Genomic DNA, 22,591 nt, shown 5'->3' on the forward strand with positions numbered 1-22,591 from the left:
TCTCTGGAGCTGTTTCCTCTGATTCCGGAAACTGGAGATGAGTGTTGGGAAGGATTCAACTTGATAAAGGATCAGAAGGTCTGGCCCAGAGTCAGCCATCAGCTGTTTTTGTTTTTTAAAATAGGTGGGAACTTTCTGTGGCTGAGGCTCAGAGGTCAGAGAGGTGAACTGGAGCTCTGGCCACACAACTGGGGCTCTCGACTCCACTCCCAGATACCACCCTGCATCCAGTCTTTCTAATTAAACACTGTTGGGCACCTTCTGTATGCAGGCGTTGTGTGTGTGTCTGTGGATGAGTGGAGGGGATGGGGAAGGGGGGACACCCAAAGATGACAGAGCTCCCATCCCCGAGGGGATACTGCTTCCAGGCCCTGAGTACCAGCTGGTGGGCCCCCCGCCCCACAGAGCCCTTGGGCCAGCCTGCCCCCTCTGCCCACAGGATGGTCCAGGAGCAGTGCTGCCATAGCCAGCTAGAGGAGCTGCACTGTGCCACGGGCATCAACCTGGCCAACGAGCAGGACGGCTGCACCGTGCCGCATGGGGACAACACCAGCCTCGAGGCCATGTTCGTGAAGGTGAGGACCTGGGCCCCTCCCAGCTCAGCTGCCACTGCTTCAGCAGGAGGCCTGGGGCGCTCTCCTCCCTGCACCCCCGACCTCAGATGCCTTTCCTATGAGCAGTGCATAGTGCTCAACTCAGGGCGGGACGAGGGACACTCAAGTCTCCCCACCTCCTCCAGTTTATTCAGTAAACCCTGGACAACACCCCGGGCCCTGTCCGACACCGGGGAAACAGGGATGGAGTGACCCAGCCTTGCCCTGAAGACTGCCAGTCCCGGGGCTTCAAACAGGAATGTGGAGGTCAGAGCAGGGGTTATCTGGGCTCAGGGCCTTCTGAAACCTCTTCTCAATTCAGATAGGCATTCCCCACCCCACTCCGGAGGCCCTCCAGCTTCTCTGCTCTCCTGAACTAGTCAGAGTTCAGGATGGGCCCCCACCAACGCCTCTGATGACACGTGACCTCCATAACCGCCCTGGAAGAGAAAACTGAGGTTCAGAGAGGCCCACACTCCAAAGTGGCCTCTCAGCAGGGGTCCCTTCAGGACCAGCAAGGGAGGGATCTGGTGAGGCAGAGCTGGGAGTGTGGTCCATCTGGCCCAGAGGGAACCCTGCCCAAAGGTCAGCTATGAATGAAGGCCGTAATCCATCCTGGGACTCCAAGTCCAGGCCAGGTCACTCAGGACCTCTGTCACTGTGGAAGGCCTGCATCTTTGCACGGATGTGGAAAGGTTACTAAGAGCGCTCCCAGGTCTGAAGACTGCAAATAAACTAGGCTGTCCCTCTCTTGCCACCTACTGAGGGAGAAAAACAGCCCGACCAGAAGGCACTCAGGTTTGGAAAGTTAATTAACCTGGACATCTGGGTTTCTGTTGGAGGTGCCAGGTGACAAAGATGAATTCCCTGGAAGAAAGATGCCCCCTTCCCAGTTAGGAAGGCCTTGCAGTAATTTCAAGGAGCAAGCATTGGAATGAAGTCTGGATCCCGAGACGGGGTGTGTGGGTTCCTTTCCGGGGATTCTCTTTCCACGCAGGTCGGAATGTGTAGGGAGATTCCACGTAGAGGAGCTGTGGGTCCAGAGCCCCTCTGCCCGCCCCTCAGCCTTTGTGGGCTTTCATGGGAGGAGGCTTCTGGTGTGAGAGAGCTGGCGGCGGGGGCGAGGGGGGGTGGTCTGGTCAAGGGGGCCTAGGAGCCAGGACCTTATGTGTTCAGTGACTGCCTCCCAGGAAGGGTTGGGGCTCTGCAGACGCTGTCTGCCCCGCAGACACTTCCGCCAGTGTCCCCCGACTTGAGAGAAAGGCATGGAACTTTCTAAGGGGAGTGGAAACGGATGGCTTTGGCAGATGCGTGGTCTGTGTTTCCGGGAAGGGGGCCTCATGGCCTAAAAGGTGGGGGAGGTAACTGAGGCTCCCACTCTTTCCAGCAGCAGAGGCTGTAGAATGAGCGAATTGGAGACCCGTCAACCTCTACGAAACTCAAGCAAAGCCACCCCTCCTCTGCTCCTGCTATGGACCTTCTGGAAAGCTCTTACGCTTTTCTTAGAATGATAGGGACTGAAATGGGGCTTTTCATGTGCCAGGGTGAATGTTGTCCCTGGGATTCAGCTGTGACTTTTGGAAACACTGGGGTCCAGGTGACAGGCAGTAGCTCTGTTCCTCATTTGATGACCAGGCTTGAGGTTCCCTTCCTGATGCTTGACCCACCCTCACTCAGCGCGGGAAGAGACGAGATACATATTCATCCTTCCAGGCGTGGTAGAGAAATCTCAGACCACGCAGAAGTCATGGACCCCTAGGGAGCTCTTGTGTGAGCCCCAGAAGGCCCTCTCCTAACCCCCTCTTCCTGGAGGTGGAAGCTGGGCCGGCAGGGATATTGGGGGGCAGTCAGGTATCATGGAGCGTGTGCTGGGATAAGGCCCTTTAAGGTTCCTTTCAAAATCAGAACCTGCGGGATTTGGGGGCAGCAGGCTTCGGGCCTGGATTGCTTTGCTGTTTCCTGCCAACATGTAGAAGATGCAGCCCAGGTCAGGCACATGTCATCACCGTCCAGGGAGCATTAACACGGCGGGGCTGAGAGGTCCGTGGGGATCCGCTGTGTCCTGTGTCTGGCTTCCCCAACGGGAGTCTCCTCCTGTGTTTGCAGAGGTGCTGCCATTGCTGCCTGCTGGGAAGGGCGGCCCAGGCCCAGGGTCAGAGCTGCGAGTACAGCCTCATGGTTGGCTACCAGTGTGGGCTGGTCTTCCGGGCATGCTGTGTCAAGGGCCAGGAGACAGCAGAGTTTGCCCCGGGGGACGTTGGGGACCTTCAAGAAGCAGGTAATTCCCCCCTTTCTTCCCTCTTGGGCAGTGCAATTAGTTAAGGTCATCCAGAGAAACAGAACCAATAGGACTTGGAGACAGAGAGACATTTTAAGAAATGGGTTCACACAGTTGTGAGGGCTGCCAGGTCTGAAATCTGCAGGGTGGGCCCACTGGCCAGGGACCCAGGGGAGAGCTGATGTCGCAGCTCGAGTCCAAAGGCCGTCTGCTAGCAGGGTTCCTTCTTACTTGGGAGAGGTCAGTCTTTCTCTTAAGGCCTTAACCTGATTGGACGAGGCCCACCCACATGATGGAGGGCAATCTGCTTTACTCAAAGTCTGCTGATTTCAATGTCAAACTCATCTAAAAAATACCGTCACAGCCATATCCAGACTAGTGCTGGACCAAATATCTGGGCACCGTGGCCCAACCAAGTTGACACATAAAATTGACCATCACAGGCAGTGTGGGCACGCACATTTACCATTGCCTTAACTCAGAAGAGACTGGTTCTAGTTGTCAGAGCAGTTTCACGTTTGTCACTGTCCTGGAGTGAAACTGAGAACTTGGGATCTGGGATCTGACAAATCTGTGTTCGGGTCCCTGTCCTGACATGTATTTGGGGGGCAAACTGGTGTATCCAGGCCTCAGTTCCCTCATCTGTGAAAAGGGGATAATTAGAGTCCTACTTGCTCAGGTTGCTGGGATTAAATGGGAGAAGGGTTATAAACTGTTTGCCATCACATTTCGTCCCATCCCTCCAACCGCCTTGGGCAGCGTGGGTGGCTGGCCGTGCTCTTGTTTCACACACGAGGACCTGGCACTCAGGATCACGTGGCCAGGGGACTTCCCTGGTGGTCCAATGGTTAAGACTTTGCCTTCCAATGCAGGGGGTGCCTGTTCGATCCCTGGTCAGGGAGCTAAGATCCCACGTGCCTCGGGGCCAAAAAACCAAAACATAAAACAGAAGCAATAGTGTAAAAAATTCGATGGAGACTTTAAAAATGGTCCACATCAAAAAAGAAAATCTTAAAAAAAAATCACAATTGTTAAAAAGAAAAACGATCACATGGCTGACATACAGAGGAGGGAGAGCGCTGGCCTTCCGATGCCTGGCCAGCGCTATCTCTCCATCTGGAGCTGAGGCAGGGGGCACCACTCGTTAATAGCAGGGGCAACACTCATTAACAGCAGGCTGTGAGCATTCAAACACTAGATATTTATTCAGCAAAGGGGCAAATGACCCCAAGAGCAGCTTCAGGAGGGCTCCCAGCTGTGTGTCCACCAGTTCAGTCTCCACCCTCCATCTGTCTGAAGCCACATAAATCCTGAAACCTTGGGGCTTCATGATTCAGTTACATGGCTCAGGAAACTTCTTGGTTGTCTAATCATCTCTTCCACTTGTGCAATGGTTTCCTGTGCCATAATGGAAAGAGCCCTGGAAACTTTCAAGCATCTGCTCTGCCCCAAGCTCGCTGCGTGACTGGGACCTTTGCCTTCTCACTCTGAGCTCCGTCTGCCCTCTGTTAAAAATGGGAAAGGGGCAGGAAGGGGCTCGGAAGGGCGAGCTCACAGACCAGTGGTCCCTAAGTCAGGCCATCCATTCATGTGGCTTTGGGGTCCTCGGTCAAACGACCAGTCTTTCATTCTTTGTTTTGATTTCTCAAGTCCAGGGCCCCATGGCCGCCGTGGGGCTGATTTCAGATATTTTAGTCATAAAGGGGGATTGGAACCACATTCTGGCTCCTTCCTTGACTTTTGAAATCATGGATGACATTTTCACTTTAAACAAACCCAAATTCTTCATACTGATGGAGAATTTCTCCTGTGTCTCCAGGGAGGACTTTTGTTGATTTATGTCTTGTTTCATTAATGATCTCTGAGCTTTTCTGTCGCTCCAGATGTCTTATTTCTCCCTTGTCTTTTATCTGCTTCATTTCTTGCCTCAGACTTTCCTCAGTGTCTCTATGAGGACTTCCCTGTGTTTCCTCCTCACCCAGACACAGACCTGCTTTCCTCTCTTCCACTGACATTTATTGTGGGCCTACTGTGTGCTACCGTAGCGGGCCCACAGACCAGTGCTGGCCTGCAACAAAACAAGTACAGAAGTTGGGAGTAAGCTTTCAGAAACTTCTATAAGCATTTGATAGAGTAACATGTCTGTTTAAATATAAAATTGGGACTTACATGTCTGTTTTCTTATCTTAGTTTTTCTAATAATCTATATTATAAGTGATCAAAGTATTGGTCTAAGATGGGGGAAAGAACCCTGTTCCTTGGGGATGAACTGTGCTAGGGCGTATCTTGGTTATGTCCATTCTACAGATTGGGAGACTGAGGCTGTGGAAGCCTCAGTTCAAGATTCCTTTTCTGGCATTCTTTGCCAGGCTTGCTGGCTCCTGAAAAATGCTGTGGAAATCTTGATGACCTCATCACCTGAGTGATAAATAGTTTCTCATGAGTCCTCCTGGCCTTCTTACCATGAGTCCTTTGGAGGATGAGGTCTGGACACCCTGGCCTGTGCCTGGCACATGGCAGGGACTTGGGCTTTGCTGGGATGGAATGCACCAAGTGAATGAAGAGTCCCCAAGTTAAACATTCTTTTTTTTTCCTCTCTTTTTTAAAAATTGAAGTATAGTTGATTTACAGTGTTGTGTTAATTTCTGCTGCACAGAAAAGTAATTCAGTTATACACACACACACACACACACACACACACACACACACACACACACATTCTTTTTCATATTCTTTTCCATTGTGGTTTATCCCAGGATATTGAATATAGTTCCCTGTGCTCTACAGTAGGACCTTGTTGTTTCTTCATTCTCTATATAATAGCTTACATCTGCTAACCCCAACCTCCCACTCCATCCCCCCCCACCCCCCTCCCCCTTGGCAGCCACAAGTCTGTTCTCTATGTCCGAGAGTCTGTGTCTGTTTCGTAGATAGGTCCATTTGCGTCATATTTTAGGTTCCACATGGAAGTGACATCATAGGGCGTTTGTCTTTCTCTTTCTGACCCGCTTCACTTAGTATGATCATCTCTAGTTGCACCGACATTAAACATTCTGAGCAAAGGTGCTCCCGGCCTCCTAACCTAGAGATGACTCACACCTTAAGTGACTCTGGCTTAGTTCCTCCCTAGCTGAAAAATTCTTTGGATTATTTAGGAACCCTTACCATATCTTAATAACCCCTAAAAAATAACGCCTTATGCATAGGTAGTGTCTATAAATTATGTTACGCTGAAACTTACAGCAGAATTACTAATATGTGTTCTTTCTACTGATGTCTGCTTTTCCAGTGTGTGTGTATCACGTGCTCACTGTAGGCATTTTAGAAGACACGGGAAGGTAGAAGGAAGAGGAAGTCAACATGGAGATAAATACGGTTTCCATTAGGTCACGTTTCCTTCCAGTCTTCTTTCTGTCTCTCTTGGCTTCTCTTGTGTAGGTGTGGCTGTGCTGGGGACACCTTTGCTTTATGCTTCCCCCCCAGCGTTGTAATGTAATGGCTGTTGGATTGTGATTGAATTGTGATCACTGTCATTCCATCTTGCGGAAGGTCTTATCAGCAGAGCACTTGGTTTTTCAAGTATTCTAGGAATTCTTGGGTCTACCCACCCAGGTTAAAAGGACTAATCCATTTCTTCCGTACCAGAATTGCCAATGGAATACAACCCTTTAAAATGAGGGCCCAGGTCTCCCACTGGGTCCCTCTCTGTCCTATTGTAATTATTGAGAGGAGGGGCCTTGTCTGTGCCGAGTGCTTGACCCTCAGAGCAGATACTCAGATACCTTTGTTGAATGAATTGAGTGAGTGACTGTTGATGTCCGGCACTACATTGAGCCGGACAAAGTGTGTAAAATAAGTGAATTCATTTCCTGGGGCTGCTGTAATAAAGCACCACAGACTGGGGAGCTTAAACCACAGAAATGTGTTGTCTCACAGTCTGGAGGCCAGAAGTCCGAGACTGAGGTGTCGGCAGGGCCGGCTGCTTCTGAGGCCTCTGGGAGCATCTGCTCCAGGCTTCTCTCCCAGCTTCCGGGAGCATCAGGTATGCCTTGGCTTGTAGATGGCTGTCTTCTCCCTGTTTCTTCACACCGCTTTTCCTCTGCGTATCTGTCACTGAGTCCCAATTTCCCCTTTTTGTAAGGACACTCATCATTGGATTAGGGCCCACGCTAATGACCTCATCTTAACTTGATTGTCTGCAATGACCCTTCTCCAAACTAAGGTCACATTTCCAGGTACTGGGGGTTAGGACTGAAACATCTTCTGGGGTTTGGGCGGGGTGGGACACAATTCAACCTGTAGCCGTAAGCTTTTACCAGGTGCATTGTTTTCGGTTTGGAAGACACGACTTAGTTTATAGTAGGGCCGTGACTGCATTTGCAGAAATATTTGAGTAATGTGGACAACGTAACCACACTCAGCATTAAGTTGATGACTACAGACAGACCCTTGTGCCAGTGCTGTTTCTGTTATAATAGATCTTTTAGAGATTTAGCTACATTTATAAGTGTGACTCTGTTTTTAAAAAGGATAAAATGAACACTGAGCTTTTTATAAGATGTACCAGCAGGCGTTACTGCGTGATATTTGCAAGAAGAGAAGATGCTCGGCGTTGCCTCTGTGTTAACGTGGGCACTGTGTGTGGACAAACCTGTGTTTGCCTCTTCCCCCTCAGCTAAGGTCTCTGAGATCGAGGAGGGACAAGAAGACCCCTACCTGAATGACCGCTGCCGAGGTGAGACTGGCCCTCCCCAGGGCTAGCTGGTGGTTAATGAAGCCCGAGAGGAAGTCAGTACTAATCTCGCTGGGAGCTTGACCGCAGCCCTTTGGCTGGGAGTCAGCTGTAAGACCCTGTCGTCTGCACTCCCGGGCTCCTTCCCTTCCTCTCCTCCTAGCTGGGGCCTGATGGGCGAGCGAGGGAGAGGGTGGGCTTGTAGAGAAGGGGCCGCTTGAGGAGCTGGTGTGCAGAGCTCTCCCACCACAGCCCACAGACTCTGTGAATGGTGACCCCCCAAGGCTGGGAGCCCCTTAGGGGACGGGGGTGAGTGATACTTCATTTTGTGGCTGGAGCTCCAGCTGTACCATCTGTGATAGTCATTTGTCTCATAAGAGAGGCGTTTGCAGATTTAGTCAGTAGGGCCTTGGGGCTTCCCTGGTGGCGCAGTGGTTAAGACTCCGTGCTCCCAGTGAGGCAGGGGGCCCGGGTTCAATCCCTGGTCAGGGAACTAGATCCCATATGCATGCCGCAACTAAAAGTTCTCATGCCGCAACTAAGGAGTCCATCTGCCACAACTAAGACCTGGCACAACCAAATAAATAAATATATATATATATACACATATGTACATATATTTTAAAAAGACTTTAAAAGTGGTCCACATCAAAAAAAAAGTCACTAGGGCCTTGCACCTTTGTTTTCCATATGCTAAGACTTTATTTCTCTTTATGGAACATTCCCGCATGTCTGGACTGGCAAGTCTGCTCCCCGAGCACATTCAGTGGCTTGCCTTGTGGTTGGGCTTTCATTAGGGAGCCAGTTTAATCACAAAATGATGTGGTTGGTGCACAGTGACACTCGGCACAGAGGGCTAGGGGTAGGCGGAAGGGGGGGCAGAGAACCCCAGAAAGGCTCGTAATCCTCTCTGGGGGGCGTGCGAGGCTCTCCCTGGGGGAGGGGATAGCTGGCTTGCAATGGCTGACGATGGGTTAGCCAGGGAGATGACATTGGCAGGGGGTTTGTGGCAATGGGAGCGGGGACTTGCAGACCCGCAGCAGCTGGGCACTGGTGGGCCATGGGGTGGGGTGCGGGGAGAAAGGAAGAGGCTGGAGAAGTGGGCAGGACCTGCAGGCCCCGGGCAGCAGTCAGAATTTTATTCCCTGGAATCTTTGCCCGGTAGAGGTTTTGTCCCCGTGGGATTTGCTCTTTGGGCATCATGCTGGCTGCCCTGCAGGAAGCCTGGTTGGAGGGTGGTACCAAGGGATGCTCAGAGAGCCAGGGGAGCGGGCGGCCGGAGCTGAGGCAGTGGCGGTGGAAATGGGGTATCGGGGCCCCGCACACCCCCCCGATCTGTCAGATCAGGGCTGGGACCTGAAGCCGCAGCCCCGGGGGGTCTCCCATGGGAAGGGAGGGCGCTGTGAAGGCTGCAGTGGGCTCCAGCCTGGGGAGCCTGCCCTTCTGTGTCAGCCTACCCTGAGGGCGCTTTCTCTGACCCCATCCAAACACCTGGAAAAAACCAGGAGGTCTCCGGGGTGCACCTGGCCTCCGCTCACGTTTGCTCTGACTCCAGGCGGTGGGCCCTGCAAACAGCAGTGCCGAGACACGGGGGAGGAGGTCGTCTGCTCCTGCTTTGTGGGCTACCAGCTGCTCCCGGACGGCGTCTCCTGTGAAGGTAAATGTCGTCCTGCCCTGGGAGCCTCTGCCTCTGCCTGACAGCCAAGCAGGGCCCGCTTTGCACAACTTGGGGCCCCATTCGTAGGTGAAGAACAGTCCAGGACCGGCTTCCCAGCGTCTCCTGGAGTGTGCAGCGCCTGGCTTCTGGCCACGGCTGTCCTCCAGCAGGATGTAAACACCGTGCTGTGAAAAGGGGTTGGGTTTGGGGTGTGACCGGGCTCTGAATCCAGGATCTGCTTAGTGGCCCTGGGCACGTCCCTCAGCCTCTCTTGGCCTCTCATCTGTGAGATGGGGGAGATGGAGGGAGGTGGTAGCCCCGAATAGGGGGTTCTCTAGGATCACATGAGTCCAGTTCAGGGCCTGGTGCTCGCTTAGCAGGTGCTCAGGAGGAGCAGTACGTCTGAAATAGCTCAGCAGGGCAGAGGAGCCGTTGCTTTTGCGCTGATGGCGAGCGCCCAGGGCTCCATTCCGGTGCACGGCCTAAATATACACGTGCCCGGGGAGCTTGGTGGATGCGGGAGGTCGATCCCATCGTGCCCTCTGGTACATTCCTTCTGATAAAGCGTGAGGATCGGTCGTTCTTGCTGGTTACTCCTGCGTCACCTGTGTCTCTCCTAGATATCAATGAATGTATCATGGGCGCCCAAAGCTGCCGTCTTGGAGAATCCTGCATCAATACAGTGGGCTCTTTCCGCTGCCAGCGCGACAGCAGCTGTGGGACTGGCTATGAGCTCACAGAGGGCAATGACTGCAAAGGTAGGATAAGCTCCGAGTCTCAAAACCTCATCCCCCGGAAGTGCGTATGATGCGATGGGGGAAGTGGCACTGGGCTCCCTGGGGTCTGGGCTCCGTGGTGCCGTGTCCCGCCTTTGGCTGCCTGGGGCACTGGCCAACCCTGTTATTAGTGAAGATTTACCTCCTTTACCGTAATGCTGAGTTAATGACAGTGGAGAGCTTGGATTTCTGAAAAGGCTTAGAGCACGCTCATTTAAAAACAAGACCAGAGATGAATTTCAGGTGCTCACATGTGCTTTCCAGTCCCCCCACCCCCGAGCTGTTTTTTTGCACAACAGCTGCCTTCCATCTGATTCCAGGTTTCCTTGAAGTTCAAAGCATATTCCCTTCCGCTGCATAAAAAAACATGACATTTCTGGCTGCTGGCTTTCCCCCGCCAAACCATGGATGTTATTTGGCAGATAAACCTTTGATGAGGATCTGTTAGAACATAGTTTTCTGCTGAGGGTTTCCAGCCCTTCAGAACGACAAGACCACTTGTGTAAAAACGTCGTTTGAATTATGAGGGCCTTTGGATGAGCTCAGTCCTCCCCACCCCTGCAGACTCCCTGGGCGGTGTGGACCTCGAGAACCCAGGGGCCCAGCCAGCTGAGTATACACTTTTGAACATTTGACGCCATGAACTTCAAGGGAAGGGCAGCCAACACGTCCAGTCACGACAATCACCATGGTTAATATCTGGAATATTGCGAGGACTGCAGAGTGAATACGTTTATAGGGACAGTGTTTATTGCCACTTAAGATCATCATCGCTTTATAATCTAAACTAAACATGCCTGAAATGAAAACCAAATCAAACCAAACCACATATTGCCAGGAAAATGCCTGGGTTATTTATCACATAACAGAAAATTAGCATCCTAAGAACCCTGGGGGAAAAGTCAGTTTTGAATCTTTAGAAACCCGAGCACCATTTGGCTAAGGCCCTTTTGGAATGTGACCTCTCTATTGGAACGTTTGGGGTTATAGTCTGAGTAATGAGCATTAAAAAAAAAAAAAAAATTCTTGTGATTTTAAAGTGTTGAAAGATGCTTCTGGCAGGACTCTTGCTAACAATTTCCTTTTTTTATGATGTACCAGATATTGACGAGTGTGAGAGTGGTATTCATAACTGCCTCCCCGATTTTATCTGTCAGAATACTCTGGGATCCTTCCGCTGCAGACCCAAGCTACAGTGCAAGAGCGGCTTTATACAAGATGCTCTAGGCAACTGTATTGGTAAGATGCTGCCGCCAGGGCTAACGGGTCCGCCAGGTGGGGGAACCGTCCAGCGACGGGGCACTGCGTAGTGTATTAGAATGGAGGTCGGCAAGCTTTTTCTATAAAGGACTGGATAATAAGTTAGTCATTGTGGGCTGTGTGGCCTCCGCTGCAACTACTTAGCTCTGCAGTTGGAGCTGGAAAGCAGCCATGGCTGTGTTGAACAAGTGGGTGGGTCTGTGTCCCAATAAAACTTTATTTACAAACACAGGCGGCAGCTGGGTTGGGGCCCCCGGCTATAGTTTAGCGATCTCTGGCTTAGATGAAAGCCCTTGTGTTTTGAGGTCAGAGACACCTGGTGTTGAACCAAGTGGCCTAAGGTCATTTACTTCCTCGGAGCCTCAACTTCCTCCTCTGTAAAATGGGAATAATCATCATATCTGGCTTGTAGGCTTGAGGCAAGGATGAAACAAGGTGGTTGTGAAGTGCCCTGTGTATTAAAGAATGGTTTTAGAAGATACTCTGTGTTAGGAGTCAAGTTCATAGAGACAGAGAGTAGAATGGTGGTCGCCAGGGGCTGGGAGACAGGGGTGGGGAGTTAGGGCTTAACAGGTGGAGTTCTGCTTGGGATGGTGAACGAGGTCTGTGGCTGGACAGTGCTGCTGGTTGCACAACACTGAATGTGCTTGATGCCACTCACCTGTACGCTTAAAAGTGGTTAAAATGGCAAAATACTGTGTTGATATCGGAGGAAGGTCAATGTGAAATGAAAGCAAATCCCATGGAATTTAGTAAACAGAGGAGGTCTGGGTGAGACTGCTTAGGTCGCAGAGGCAGCGTGGGGCAGGGGCGAGCGCGGGAGTAGTGGCCAGAGTGACCTGTTCTTCAGACAGGAGGTGGTCCCCGCTTTCTCCTGCAGTCGCCCGAGACCAGCCATCTGGCCAGATCTCTGTATGCTGTTGGCGTTTAGGTCCAGATCTGCCCGGGCTGCCCTTGCCCTCTGCTCAGCAGAAGCTTCCGGGTCCTCCCTTTGGGGTCGGAGAGTCGTCTCCCTCGTTCTGCGCTGCAGGCGCCACTAGTCAGAACTCACCCTTCCTGGAGCTGCCCCGTCACCCCCCTGGAAAGGCTGGTACACCACGAGCAAGGGGCCGAGAATTTCTTCTGTCTCACCCTCTTGCAGATAAATCTGTATTGATCTTTGATTTGAAATGGCAGTTTGGACTGAAAGTCCTTCCCCGCTTTTATTACCATCCCAGGATATCTAAAGACAAATAGAACATCAACCCCTTAGGACAGGGGCCTCGTCTGAAGCCAACCCCGGTCTTTGTTCCTAAAGCTCCCCTTTCAAGGGGAGGCGAGGCTTCTGAGCCGCGGGGGCCTCAGCTTGGCTGCATTGGCCCCTCGCCAGCCTCCTCCCAGCAGGGGGGCTGTCCTCGCTCCCAGAAGGAGGCCGGTGAGCCGGAGGCTGACAGCTCTCCCAGGGCTAGGAGGGAGGAGGGGCCTGCCTAGACTTGCAGCGCACTTGCAGGGGGCTCCGCGGAGGATGGCATCTGCCGGGGATGGAAACCCTGACTCATGGCAAAATCAGCCCGATTTCCACAAAGAAGGGACCGTTGCAAGTCTCGACTTAGCCTCGGTTCCCACCCGCCCCCCACCCCCGATTGCAGGGGTGCAGCTCTACAGGGGGAGGCTCCAGAGCAGGAGCCCGGGGGCCCAGGACTGGCCGCAGCCCAGCACCCACCCCCGAATTTGGGTCTTCAGAGGTCCTAGAGGCGCCCCTCGTCTCAGCACCCTGGGAGGGTGGGGCAGTCCAGCTTTCTGTGTGCCCACAATCAAGTTCACAGCCTAGTTCACAGTCAAGTGCCACAACCAAGTTCAGGAGTCTTTCTTTTTAAAAATTATCTTTTTTATTTCAAAAGTTATGTCCATCTTTATTTGCAAAAAAAGAAAGCAAAAGCCGAGTGCAGAAAGGGAAAGCTTCTACCCTGCTTGGCAGCGGGAAAAGTTCTAAAGACTGCATTCATTCTTGACACAGGGCCAAGCTTTTTCTGAGAAGGGCTAGAGAGTAAATATCAACCTCGTCGACCGCAGGGTCTCTGTCACAGCCACGTGGAAGCAGCCGTGGACGCTACATAAAGGAATGGGCCTGGCTGTGCTCCAGTAGAACAGAACTTACAAAAACAGGCAGTGGGTGGGATTTGGCCGGCGGGTTGTGGTTCGCCCACGCCAGGTTTAGGGGCCCTCGTCCTGGCCGGGAGGCGGGAGACCCTGATTCTAGACCTGAGTGGGTCCCAGCCTTGGGCTCGGGGAGTTTCCTGTTTATAAAATGCAGATAATCCCGTCCTGCCTAACCTGCAGGGCAGTACTGGAGGTGAAAGCTTTTGTAAACTGTAAAGTGCTGCACGGCAAGACCGGCGGCACAAAGGCCGACACCAGGATGGGGAGGGAGTCGGGCTGCCCATTTGTCCGAGGAGGGTGGGCCTTGGCTGCGAGGGGAGAAGTACAGCCGGTCCTCTGCCATCACCCCCTTCTCTTGGCCCCCCTAGATGTTTATAAGTGATTCTTGAAACCTTAGGTCCTTCTGGGAGGAGGAAGTTCAACCTGGGCGGTTTGGCATTGAATCTGAGCGTGATCAGTGAACACATGTGTAACCCAGTTCTCCTTCTTGGTTTACTGGTTCACACCCGCCGGGCGTGTGTTCATCAAAGGGGAATGCACGCCCCACGGTCCCCCATCAGAGGCGTGTCCAGTCGGGGAGGGAGCCACCGTGCGGAGAGCTTAGAGCAGCCCTTCCCCGGGGGCGCGAGTGCACACAGGCCCCGTGGAGCCAGGAATGGGGGTGGGGATGTGGGAGAAGGTCGTGCCCAAGCTGTAAGAAAGGCACGTTCACCAGGCAGACAGGGGCGCTGGCTTCCCGGGGAGGAACTGTAAATGAAGGCACAGAGGCGGGATCTGAGTGGCCGCTGGAGGCTAGGGCTGGAGCCTGGGCTGCAGGAGAGATGGACCCGAGTGAGGCTGGGGAGTGGGGCGCGGGGGCCAGCCAGTCACTGGAGGGTCGCAGAGCACGAGTGCCGGCACCGAGGGGGCGGCCACCTCTGCCCCTCAGCCGCTGCTCAGCTCAGGGAGGACCCTCATTAACCGTGTGGAGTATGTGAACACAGGACGGCACGTGAATTGCTAAGTTCACCGCGTGGGACTCACAGGCGGGCAGCTTCGGATTCGGTGCAGTGGAAGATGGAAGTGTTGCGGGTTTAGGGGCAGGAGGATGGACCGGGGAGGGGTCGTCACGGTGTGGTATATGCTGCTGACACCTGCGAGCCAGTTGGGAGGCTGCTGTGTGGTCCAGGGCGAGGGCATCGTCGGAACTGCATTCGTGGTTTTATAAAGAGGCGGGAAATGGGATTTCTTTGGAGATCCAGGGGTTGGGTTTTGGGAAGCCCTCCGGGTTTAACCCCGTTGTCTCCGTCTTTCCCCCTGTAGATATCAATGAGTGTTTGAGTATCAGTGCCCCATGCCCTGTGGGGCAGACATGCATCAACACGGAGGGCTCCTACACATGCCAGAAGAACGTGCCCAACTGTGGCCGTGGCTACCATCTCAATGAGGAGGGGACCCGCTGTGTTGGTTGGTATTAAAAAAAGAAAACCTGTTTGAAATGGACTTTTGGTCTGCTCCCAGCACAGCCCTCCCTTCCCTGGAAGGAGAGAGCAGGTCCCCAAAGGAAGCTGTTTGCACCTGTCCGTCCATCCCATTGCTGATCTCCAAGCACAGGCCTTTACTGGCTATAGCCCGGACGGTTGCAGTAGAATGCCAACCCACCCACTGCCGCCAGCTTTGCCCCTTCAGTCTGTCCGGTTCATCCTGAGCTGAAAGCTCTCTCGCGCCTCCCTGCTCACAGCCCCCGTCGGCGATGGCTCCCCATTGGCGGCAGACAGAGGACAGATGCCCTCTGCTTACAAGTCAGTCCTCCTGAGTTGGCCCCAACCTCACAGACTTTATGATCCAGGTGAAATAGGTCTTGCTGCTCCCGCAGCAAGCCCTGCCCTTTCCTCTCTGTGTGGTTTTTACTCTTACATGCTTCCCTCTTCACCTACATTCCTTTGGATTCGGGCAAGGGCATCGTGCGCCCAGCCTGCCCAGATCCCTGCCACACCGAGGAGTCTCCTCCCTGTAACGCCCAGGGCACTTCCTCAGCCTCTCCCCAGTCACTGGGCACTTCCTGCCTTAACTAGGGTCACTGCTGGCCCAGAGCAGCAGGAGGCCCCCGAGGGTAGAGGCTGCGTCTGCGTCAGCCATCTCGCCAGCATGGACTTGGCACGTAGTAGGTGCTCTATGAAATCGGGTTAAGAATTAAATGATGCCGCTTTGTCCATTACGTTTTAGTTGGCTCCTTCCTTTCTGATCATCTTAGGGCAAAAAGCCCCCGGCACACTAAAGGTTCTTCACCGTGTCTTTCTCTTTTGCAAGATGTGGATGAGTGCTTGCCGCCCTCTGAGCCCTGTGGGCCGGGGCATCTCTGTGTGAACTCCCCTGGAAGTTTCCGCTGCGAGTGCAAGGCCGGCTACTACTTCGACGGCATCAGCAGAACGTGTGTGGGTACGTGGGTGTCCCTGCAGAGGGCCCGGCCAGATGACATCAAGGAGAACCCAGCCTGGGGCACCCTGGAATGACCGTGGTCTACTCCTCACCTCTGAAAATCCCAAGTGCAGACAGTCCCAGAGAAGGGACCCCGATCGGGAGACCCCCGTTCTGGTTCCGACTCTGCTGCTGCCAATCATGTGGCTCCTGGGGAGGCCCTCCTGGGCGTGAGCCAGGGTCCTTACCTGTAGAACAGGTGCTCTGCTTGCCCCAGGACCTCTGAGTGTTTATGAGGCTCCAGCCAGCTCTGCAAATGCCCCAGAGTCTTAGTGATTTCCCAGAGGTTCCTGCCGACCTGCAGGGCTGCAGGGCCCAGAGCTGTGTGCTCGCCCAGGGCAGTGAGAACCCAAGACGGCATGGTGGCCCGAACACCGGGGGCTAGGACAGATCCTGCTGGTGGACGCCAGCCATCCCCAAACCAGGGTGCTCAGGGGAGCCTGGCACCTGCCCCGCCCAGCCCCACATGCACCTTTGTTGGATCCTGGAGGGCACTCTCTCGGGCTCTGGGGTGGAGAACTGGCGGGTGGGAACGTGCCCAGGCGTGCCGTCGTGGAAGGAGCACGAGGCTCGCCCAGCGGGCAGACAGGCCGGGGCCGTCCCAGCTCCCCTTCTGACTTGCCGTGTGTTTGGGACAAGTCACTGGCCTTTCTCTTGGAGAGGAGGCCAGGGGAAGTGGGGGACAAAGGTCGTGAGCTGCCACCACGGGCAGCACTGCCCAGGGAGGACGCTGCCTGAGCCACCTCCTGCTCTGTTTCAGACATCAACGAGTGCCGGCGCTACCCCGGGCGCCTGTGTGGCCACAAGTGCGAGAACACGCCTGGCTCCTACTACTGCAGCTGCACCATGGGCTTCCGGCTCTCCTCTGATGGCCGGTCCTGTGAAGGTGAGGGCAGGGCGGGGCAGGGTCAGGAGCTCTGTGACTGCATCCGTGCCCCTTCCCCCAGGCTGCCCACCTCCTGGGGAAACCACCACTCTCCCTGCAGCTCCGCGTGGGACCGACTCACATTTGTGCCCTAGAGCATATCAAACAACACATCAGCAGGGGAAGGACCTCTAAAAGCTTGCTTGTCGGAGATGACTGCCCTCCCCAGTTTCTCCTGGGCCCTGCAGGGGGTGATAACACCTGTGCACACGTAGGGATGGACAAGTTGGCTGCAGAAGCTGGGTGGGAGGTGGCTGAGGGTGTGGGGTTCGGGGGCGTCTGGCCCACTGCTTACTCACATGACCCTGGGGAGTGGCTGACGTCACCTGCCTAATTGTCCTCACAGGGGAAATGGGGTTGTTTATGCCAAAGAGAAACAAAAGCTGGACACTTGTTAAAAGTGGGAAGACAGATTTTATTTAGACTACGCAGTAGGGGAAAGAGACTTCAGCATAAATTGGTCTCAACTCCACCAAAAAAACAGGTGCGGGCTTTTTAAATGCTGGGGCCTGCTAAGGAATAGTTCTGAAGGATGTTAAAGGCACTGGTCAGTGGAATTAGGCCAGCTGTGTCTTCTCACTGGCTCTGACCCTCCTGCAGAGTCTGGGAGATGCGGTGGGGGTGGGGGTGGGACCTCCCCCTGATGACCGCATTTCAAAGGCCTGGTTCCCACCTTAAAAGGACCTGGGTTGCAGAAGATACATCTCAAAGGGACAGAAAGGATTTACATCTGCAGGTTTTCTAAAGTAAATGCTTCTAAGGAAAAGGGAGGTCAGGGCCTGTATTCCGGTGTTGGCTGGAATACACAGGAAATTCTTTGGCAGCATCAAGCTTTCCCAGGCAGGCATTTCAAGGGTCATGGTCTTGGGCTGATGCTAAAGTTTGGTCAGGTCTCTGGGTTGGGGGGCGGGTTGGACCGAGTCATTAGTGTCAAGAGTCTTGGGGTTGTCAGATAACACTGACCCCATCTGATGGGATGGACTGAAATGAGGGGAGGGCCTGGCACATAGTAGGTGCTCAGTGGATGTCACATCTTCTACGGGAATTAGGTGATGAGGTCAGCAGAAATTGAGAGCTTCTGACCCCCCTCGGCAATCCCTCACATTGCCCATCGAGCTCCCTTCTTTGCAGCGCAGTGCCCAGGGGCAACCTGTAGAGCCACACTCAAGACATGGCAGGTCTTAAATTTCTGGATTAAGAAGGATGATCACAAAAGTCAGATATGCCAGGATGCACCCCAGTGTGTAATTCTCAACCTGGAGCATGGACAGTGTGATGGACTCCTGGGTCCGAGGCTTCTCCTGAGATTCTGGGAGTTGTCCCCAAAAACCAGACCCAACACACACATGTAATGGCAAGGGGCAAGATTCATGCATGGTGGTCCCTCGGGCCTGGGTTCACATCCCAGCTCTGTCACATTTACGGCCTTGAAGGAGTAACTCAGCATTTCTGGGCCTCAGTGTGCTCATCCGTAAAATGGGGAGAGTAGGACCCACCTTGTAGGGGTCGTGAGGGTGAATCAAGATGCAGCCTGTCAGGGGTTTGTCACGGTGCCCAGTGTGAGACGACACACTTGTGATCTGGAGACTGCTTGGATCACTGCTATTGTCACTCGTGGCTAGTGCTGTCCCTGGTCACTCCTCAACGGCTGAATGGTAGGTATTCATATCTATGTTAGTGGACGATATTGTGGACACAAGGCCAGGGCCTGGCCAGCCTTGCAGTATGAGTCCACTAAGCGCTTATCAAGCACCCACCGCCCCAGACGTGTAGCAATAACGTGGTTCCTGCCTTCAGGGAGGGTCTCTAGGATGTAAGAAACCACACTGAGCAGAGGTGAGCAAGTGAACAGGTGGCAGCCAGGCCAGGCATGCGGGGCTGCAGGGATGAGACTTGGGGTGAGAGGCCGACGGACATTCTCAGCTGCTCACCCCTCCTGCCCTGATGAGAATTAGCAGTAAACGAAAATGAAGAGGGACTTCCAAGTCAGAGGTTGGCAAACTTTTTTTCTAAAAGCCACGTAGTAAATATTTCAGGCTTTGCCAGCTACATCTCTTCTGCGACTATTCAACTCTGCCCTTGTTACGCACAAGCAGCCATGGACCATAGTAAATGAATAAGCGGGGCCACGTACCGATAAAACTTTATTTGCAAACACAGGTGGTGGGCCAGAAGCAAGAGCCCAGAGTCGGTCTGGCTTGAAGCAGGCAGTGGGTGTGGGGAGATGCCAGGTCCTCCGGCCGTGAGGGGCCGGAGTGGGGCCTCTCTCCCTTGGGGCAACTCCAGGCAGATCTCTGGCCCTACACGTGGTAACCTCTGCCTCTGTGCGTGTGTGTGTTAACTTGAGGGGGGTCACAGCCCCGCCAGCACTGAGCGGTGACCCCGGGACCCTCTCTTTCAGACGTGAATGAGTGTAGCAGTAGCCCCTGCAGCCAGGAGTGCGCCAACGTCTACGGTTCCTACCAGTGTTACTGCCGGCGAGGCTACCAGCTCAGTGACGTGGACGGGGTCACCTGCGAAGGTGAGGGCTCCCCGCTCGGCTGGGGGCGAAAGCACCCCCTCCCCTGGTCCCCATCCGCCACCTCCTGGCTGCTGGGTGGTTTGTTTATTTATTTATTCGGATGCACGTTGCCCATCGTTGAGAGTGAAGTGTGTAAAGGGGCAAAGCCACTCACAGATTTTTCTTTAGTAAAATGACACGTGACAGTGGGGATCGCCATGTGTGCCGGGACCTCGAGCAGGGCAGTGGTGGGTGAGGAGGGGCCTCAGGGGCCGCCCACGTCTCTGACTCGCAGCTCTGCCTCTGGCCTTTTAAAAGCCCCTCCCTGGGCCTGGACCATCCTCTCTGTAACATGGAGGTTAAACCCACACACACCAGGTTGTCAAAGGATGAATCCAAATGGTGACTCAAAAGCACTTCATATGTGCCTGGCACGATGTAGGTGCTCAAAGGATGACTCTTGTTAAGATTATTACTGTTTCTATATAAGGTGTGTCTGTTATTAGCACATTTATAATAATCAGCATTAGGACGTAGCCAGCCAGGGCACCTCTATGTGTGTCATTCTGAAGCCCTGGGCACTGCCTCCTGCCTCCGGTTCCCCAGGCTCCCTCCTCCCCTTCCACGTGCACGCTTCACACCATGAACTTGCTGTGTGGCCCTAGGCTAGGCTCTTACCCTCTCTGGGCTTCAGTTTCCCCTTCTGGCGTGATGGTCTCTGAGGCCGCCCCAGCCACAGCACTTTGAGGCCCCCCGCGCCGTGTCCGGCTTGTACTGTGTGGCTGCGCTCCAGGCCGCAGCTCAGCCCACCACGGGGGGCGTAGCCCAGCCGGGGTCCACACAGATGCTGAGGGTGGGCTTTGCCGTCACAGACATCGACGAGTGTGCCCTGCCCACTGGGGGCCACATCTGCTCCTACCGCTGTCTCAACATCCCCGGAAGCTTCCAGTGCAGCTGCCCCTCGACCGGATACAGGCTGGCTCCCAACGGCCGCAACTGCCAAGGTGAGCGGGGTGGGACTCCCGGGGCGTCTCAGGCCAGCTCGGGACTCTGCATCCTGGGCGTGTCCTGGGCTGCACGGGCACCCTGGTCTCCCATACCCGGGCACACTTGTCCTCCGCGGGTTCTGAGCCTTCCACCCTGCCCTGGGCCAGCCCCAAGAGGGCCCGAAGCGGGGCTGACAGCCTTTGGGAAGATGCCCACCGTGGAGGAAACAGGACGTCAGTGCCCGGAAGACCCCATAGCATAGCACTGCTGTTTAGTCTTTCGTTCAGTCACTCGACAAACCCAGGCCCTGCTGGGTGTTAAGGGCAAAGCAGTGAGCAGACGGCGCAGTCCTCTGTCCCAGGGTGATGATCCCCACTTGGTGAGGGGATGGGCCTGGTCAGGGTGTGTGACAACCCAGAGGTCTCTGTATTTAGGGACACTATGGCTGGAGGATGCCGCGGGGGCCCGGGGGTCGGCTAAACGAGGGGCGAGCGACATCCATCCTGTTGTACTAGGCTCCCATTTCTAAGGACACTCCAGGGGTCATCAGCGTCCTATAACCGTCCATTTGGCTACTGGTGGGGGGGGGTGCTAAGTAGATATTTGTGAAGGGGCGACCCTGGAATGGGCGCGTGGGCCTCACCTCCGGGAATGGCCACAGAAGCTGAGTCAGAAGTTGGCTCTGTTCAGCCCCTCCTGATGAGTCCTCACGTGGGGCTGGTGGCCCAGAGGCTCTGGAGGGCCCGGGTCCTGCAGATGTCCTTTCTGGTCATGAAGAAGGTTTGAAGACTTTGATCAAAGGCGGGCAGGAGCTGTGGCGTTTCCTGGGAGGGACCCGCTCAGCTCGTCCAGAGCTCCGGATGGAAGTTGCTCTATTTTCACATTTCTGACGAAGCAGATGACCTGGCCAGGCGCCCTCACCGCAGCCTGGGGTCCTGCCAGACACAGTGAAAACACATTCCTGAGCCTCGGCCTTTGAGATTGGGGAGTGCTGTTTTTGCCACCAATGGTCAGGATTTGGCATCTCTTAGCAGATGCCTCTGGCACAGTGACATCCCCTGGGCCCACCATTTGGCTGCTCCGGAAAGTTGAGGGAAGGGGACGGCTCCCCATGTCCAGGGTGACCTCGTGACATGCCCCAGGCCGGGTTCCAGTCTAGCCCAGATAGTCACTGACTTTGGACACTGGGCCCAACATAGAATCCCTTTAAGCCTCAGTTTCCTCGTCTGTAATATGGGGCTAGTGGCTTCTGCTCATTCCCTCCTAGGATGTTACAAGTGGCACGTGAGGTAAGGCTGATGCAACTCGGGAGCCTCAGAGAGGCACTGGCTGCCTGGGTTCAAAGCTCGACTCTGCCACTTACAGAATGTGTGACCTTAGGCCAGTCACTTAACCCCTATGACTCGTCCCTAAAATGGGGATAATAACAGTACTTGCCTCATTTAATTATAATGAGAAGCAGGTGTTTCCTGCAAAACACTTTAAGGGCTATCGTACAGTGTTTGCCGTTATCCTTATGCTTACTCCTGGGATTGTGAATAATAGGTATATTAAATATAACCTCCTATAAGTAAAAACGCTGGCACAGGGCTCTGCTCCAGAGAGCAGCCAGTGGAGGGCAAGGATGGCCTGATCCCCCCGACCCTGGTTGATGGGAGGCCTGGGCACCCCTGTCTGTGGATGGGGATGGCTGGGGGGCCTTGGCCTTCACCGTGCTGCCTTGGGATCTCCTGCAGACATTGATGAGTGTGTGACCGGCATCCACAACTGCTCCATCAACGAGACCTGCTTCAACATCCAGGGCGGCTTCCGCTGCCTGGCCTTCGAGTGTCCCGAGAACTACCGCCGCTCCGCAGACACGTAAGTCCCTCGGTCCCCGCGATCGTCTGTCTGTGTTGGCCTTCCTGGGGGCCCGGCTCCCGGCCTGGGCGGGTGGTTAATGAGCCGTGCCCTCCCACGCGGGTCTTGGGAAACTCAAGGATCCCTGGTTCTCAGGCGCCTAAATGCCAATGAGACTGGTTGCAGGAAGTGAAGGTGGTGACCTCATATGGGCTCAAGGTGGGCAGGCCTGCTCCCAGACCCGCCTGTGCATGGAGCCAGGCAGAAACCCCGGCCGTCTCTCTCCCCGGGGTGAAGCCTTGGGCAAGGGACAGCTCTCTGGGCCTCAGTTTCCTCATCTGTGACATGCAGATGGCAGAACCTGCTCTGACTCGGATAAAGGTAGCAATGACTCTGTGTGAGCCGACGTGACTTGTTAGGGTGTCATTGTTAGATGACCTCACCTGAA

General features: G+C 54.4%; 1 protein-coding gene across 3 annotated transcripts in view; it reads left to right on the forward strand.

Moving 5' to 3' along the window:
• FBLN1 (fibulin 1) overlaps positions 1–22,591 on the forward strand; it is a 77,125-nt gene that overhangs the window by 19,685 nt on the left and 34,849 nt on the right. For all 3 annotated transcript variants that reach the window (XR_003791097.1, XM_029205324.1, XM_029205325.1), the window contains exons 3-14: positions 440–575; positions 2,700–2,871; positions 7,547–7,606; positions 9,159–9,260; positions 9,881–10,018; positions 11,138–11,275; positions 14,738–14,881; positions 15,725–15,853; positions 16,653–16,778; positions 19,219–19,338; positions 20,190–20,321; positions 22,041–22,164. Coding sequence is in view for 2 of the 3 variants with exons in the window: in XM_029205324.1 (XP_029061157.1) it covers positions 440–575; positions 2,700–2,871; positions 7,547–7,606; positions 9,159–9,260; positions 9,881–10,018; positions 11,138–11,275; positions 14,738–14,881; positions 15,725–15,853; positions 16,653–16,778; positions 19,219–19,338; positions 20,190–20,321; positions 22,041–22,164 (1,521 nt within the window). In the remaining variant the exon portion in view is untranslated. The remainder of the gene's footprint in view (positions 1–439; positions 576–2,699; positions 2,872–7,546; positions 7,607–9,158; positions 9,261–9,880; positions 10,019–11,137; positions 11,276–14,737; positions 14,882–15,724; positions 15,854–16,652; positions 16,779–19,218; positions 19,339–20,189; positions 20,322–22,040; positions 22,165–22,591) is intronic.

Source organism: Monodon monoceros, unplaced genomic scaffold (assembly GCF_005190385.1).
Source record: "Monodon monoceros isolate NGI ecotype Baffin Bay Population unplaced genomic scaffold, NGI_Narwhal_1 Super_Scaffold_6, whole genome shotgun sequence".
NCBI classification, from domain to species: Eukaryota; Metazoa; Chordata; class Mammalia; order Artiodactyla; family Monodontidae; genus Monodon; species Monodon monoceros.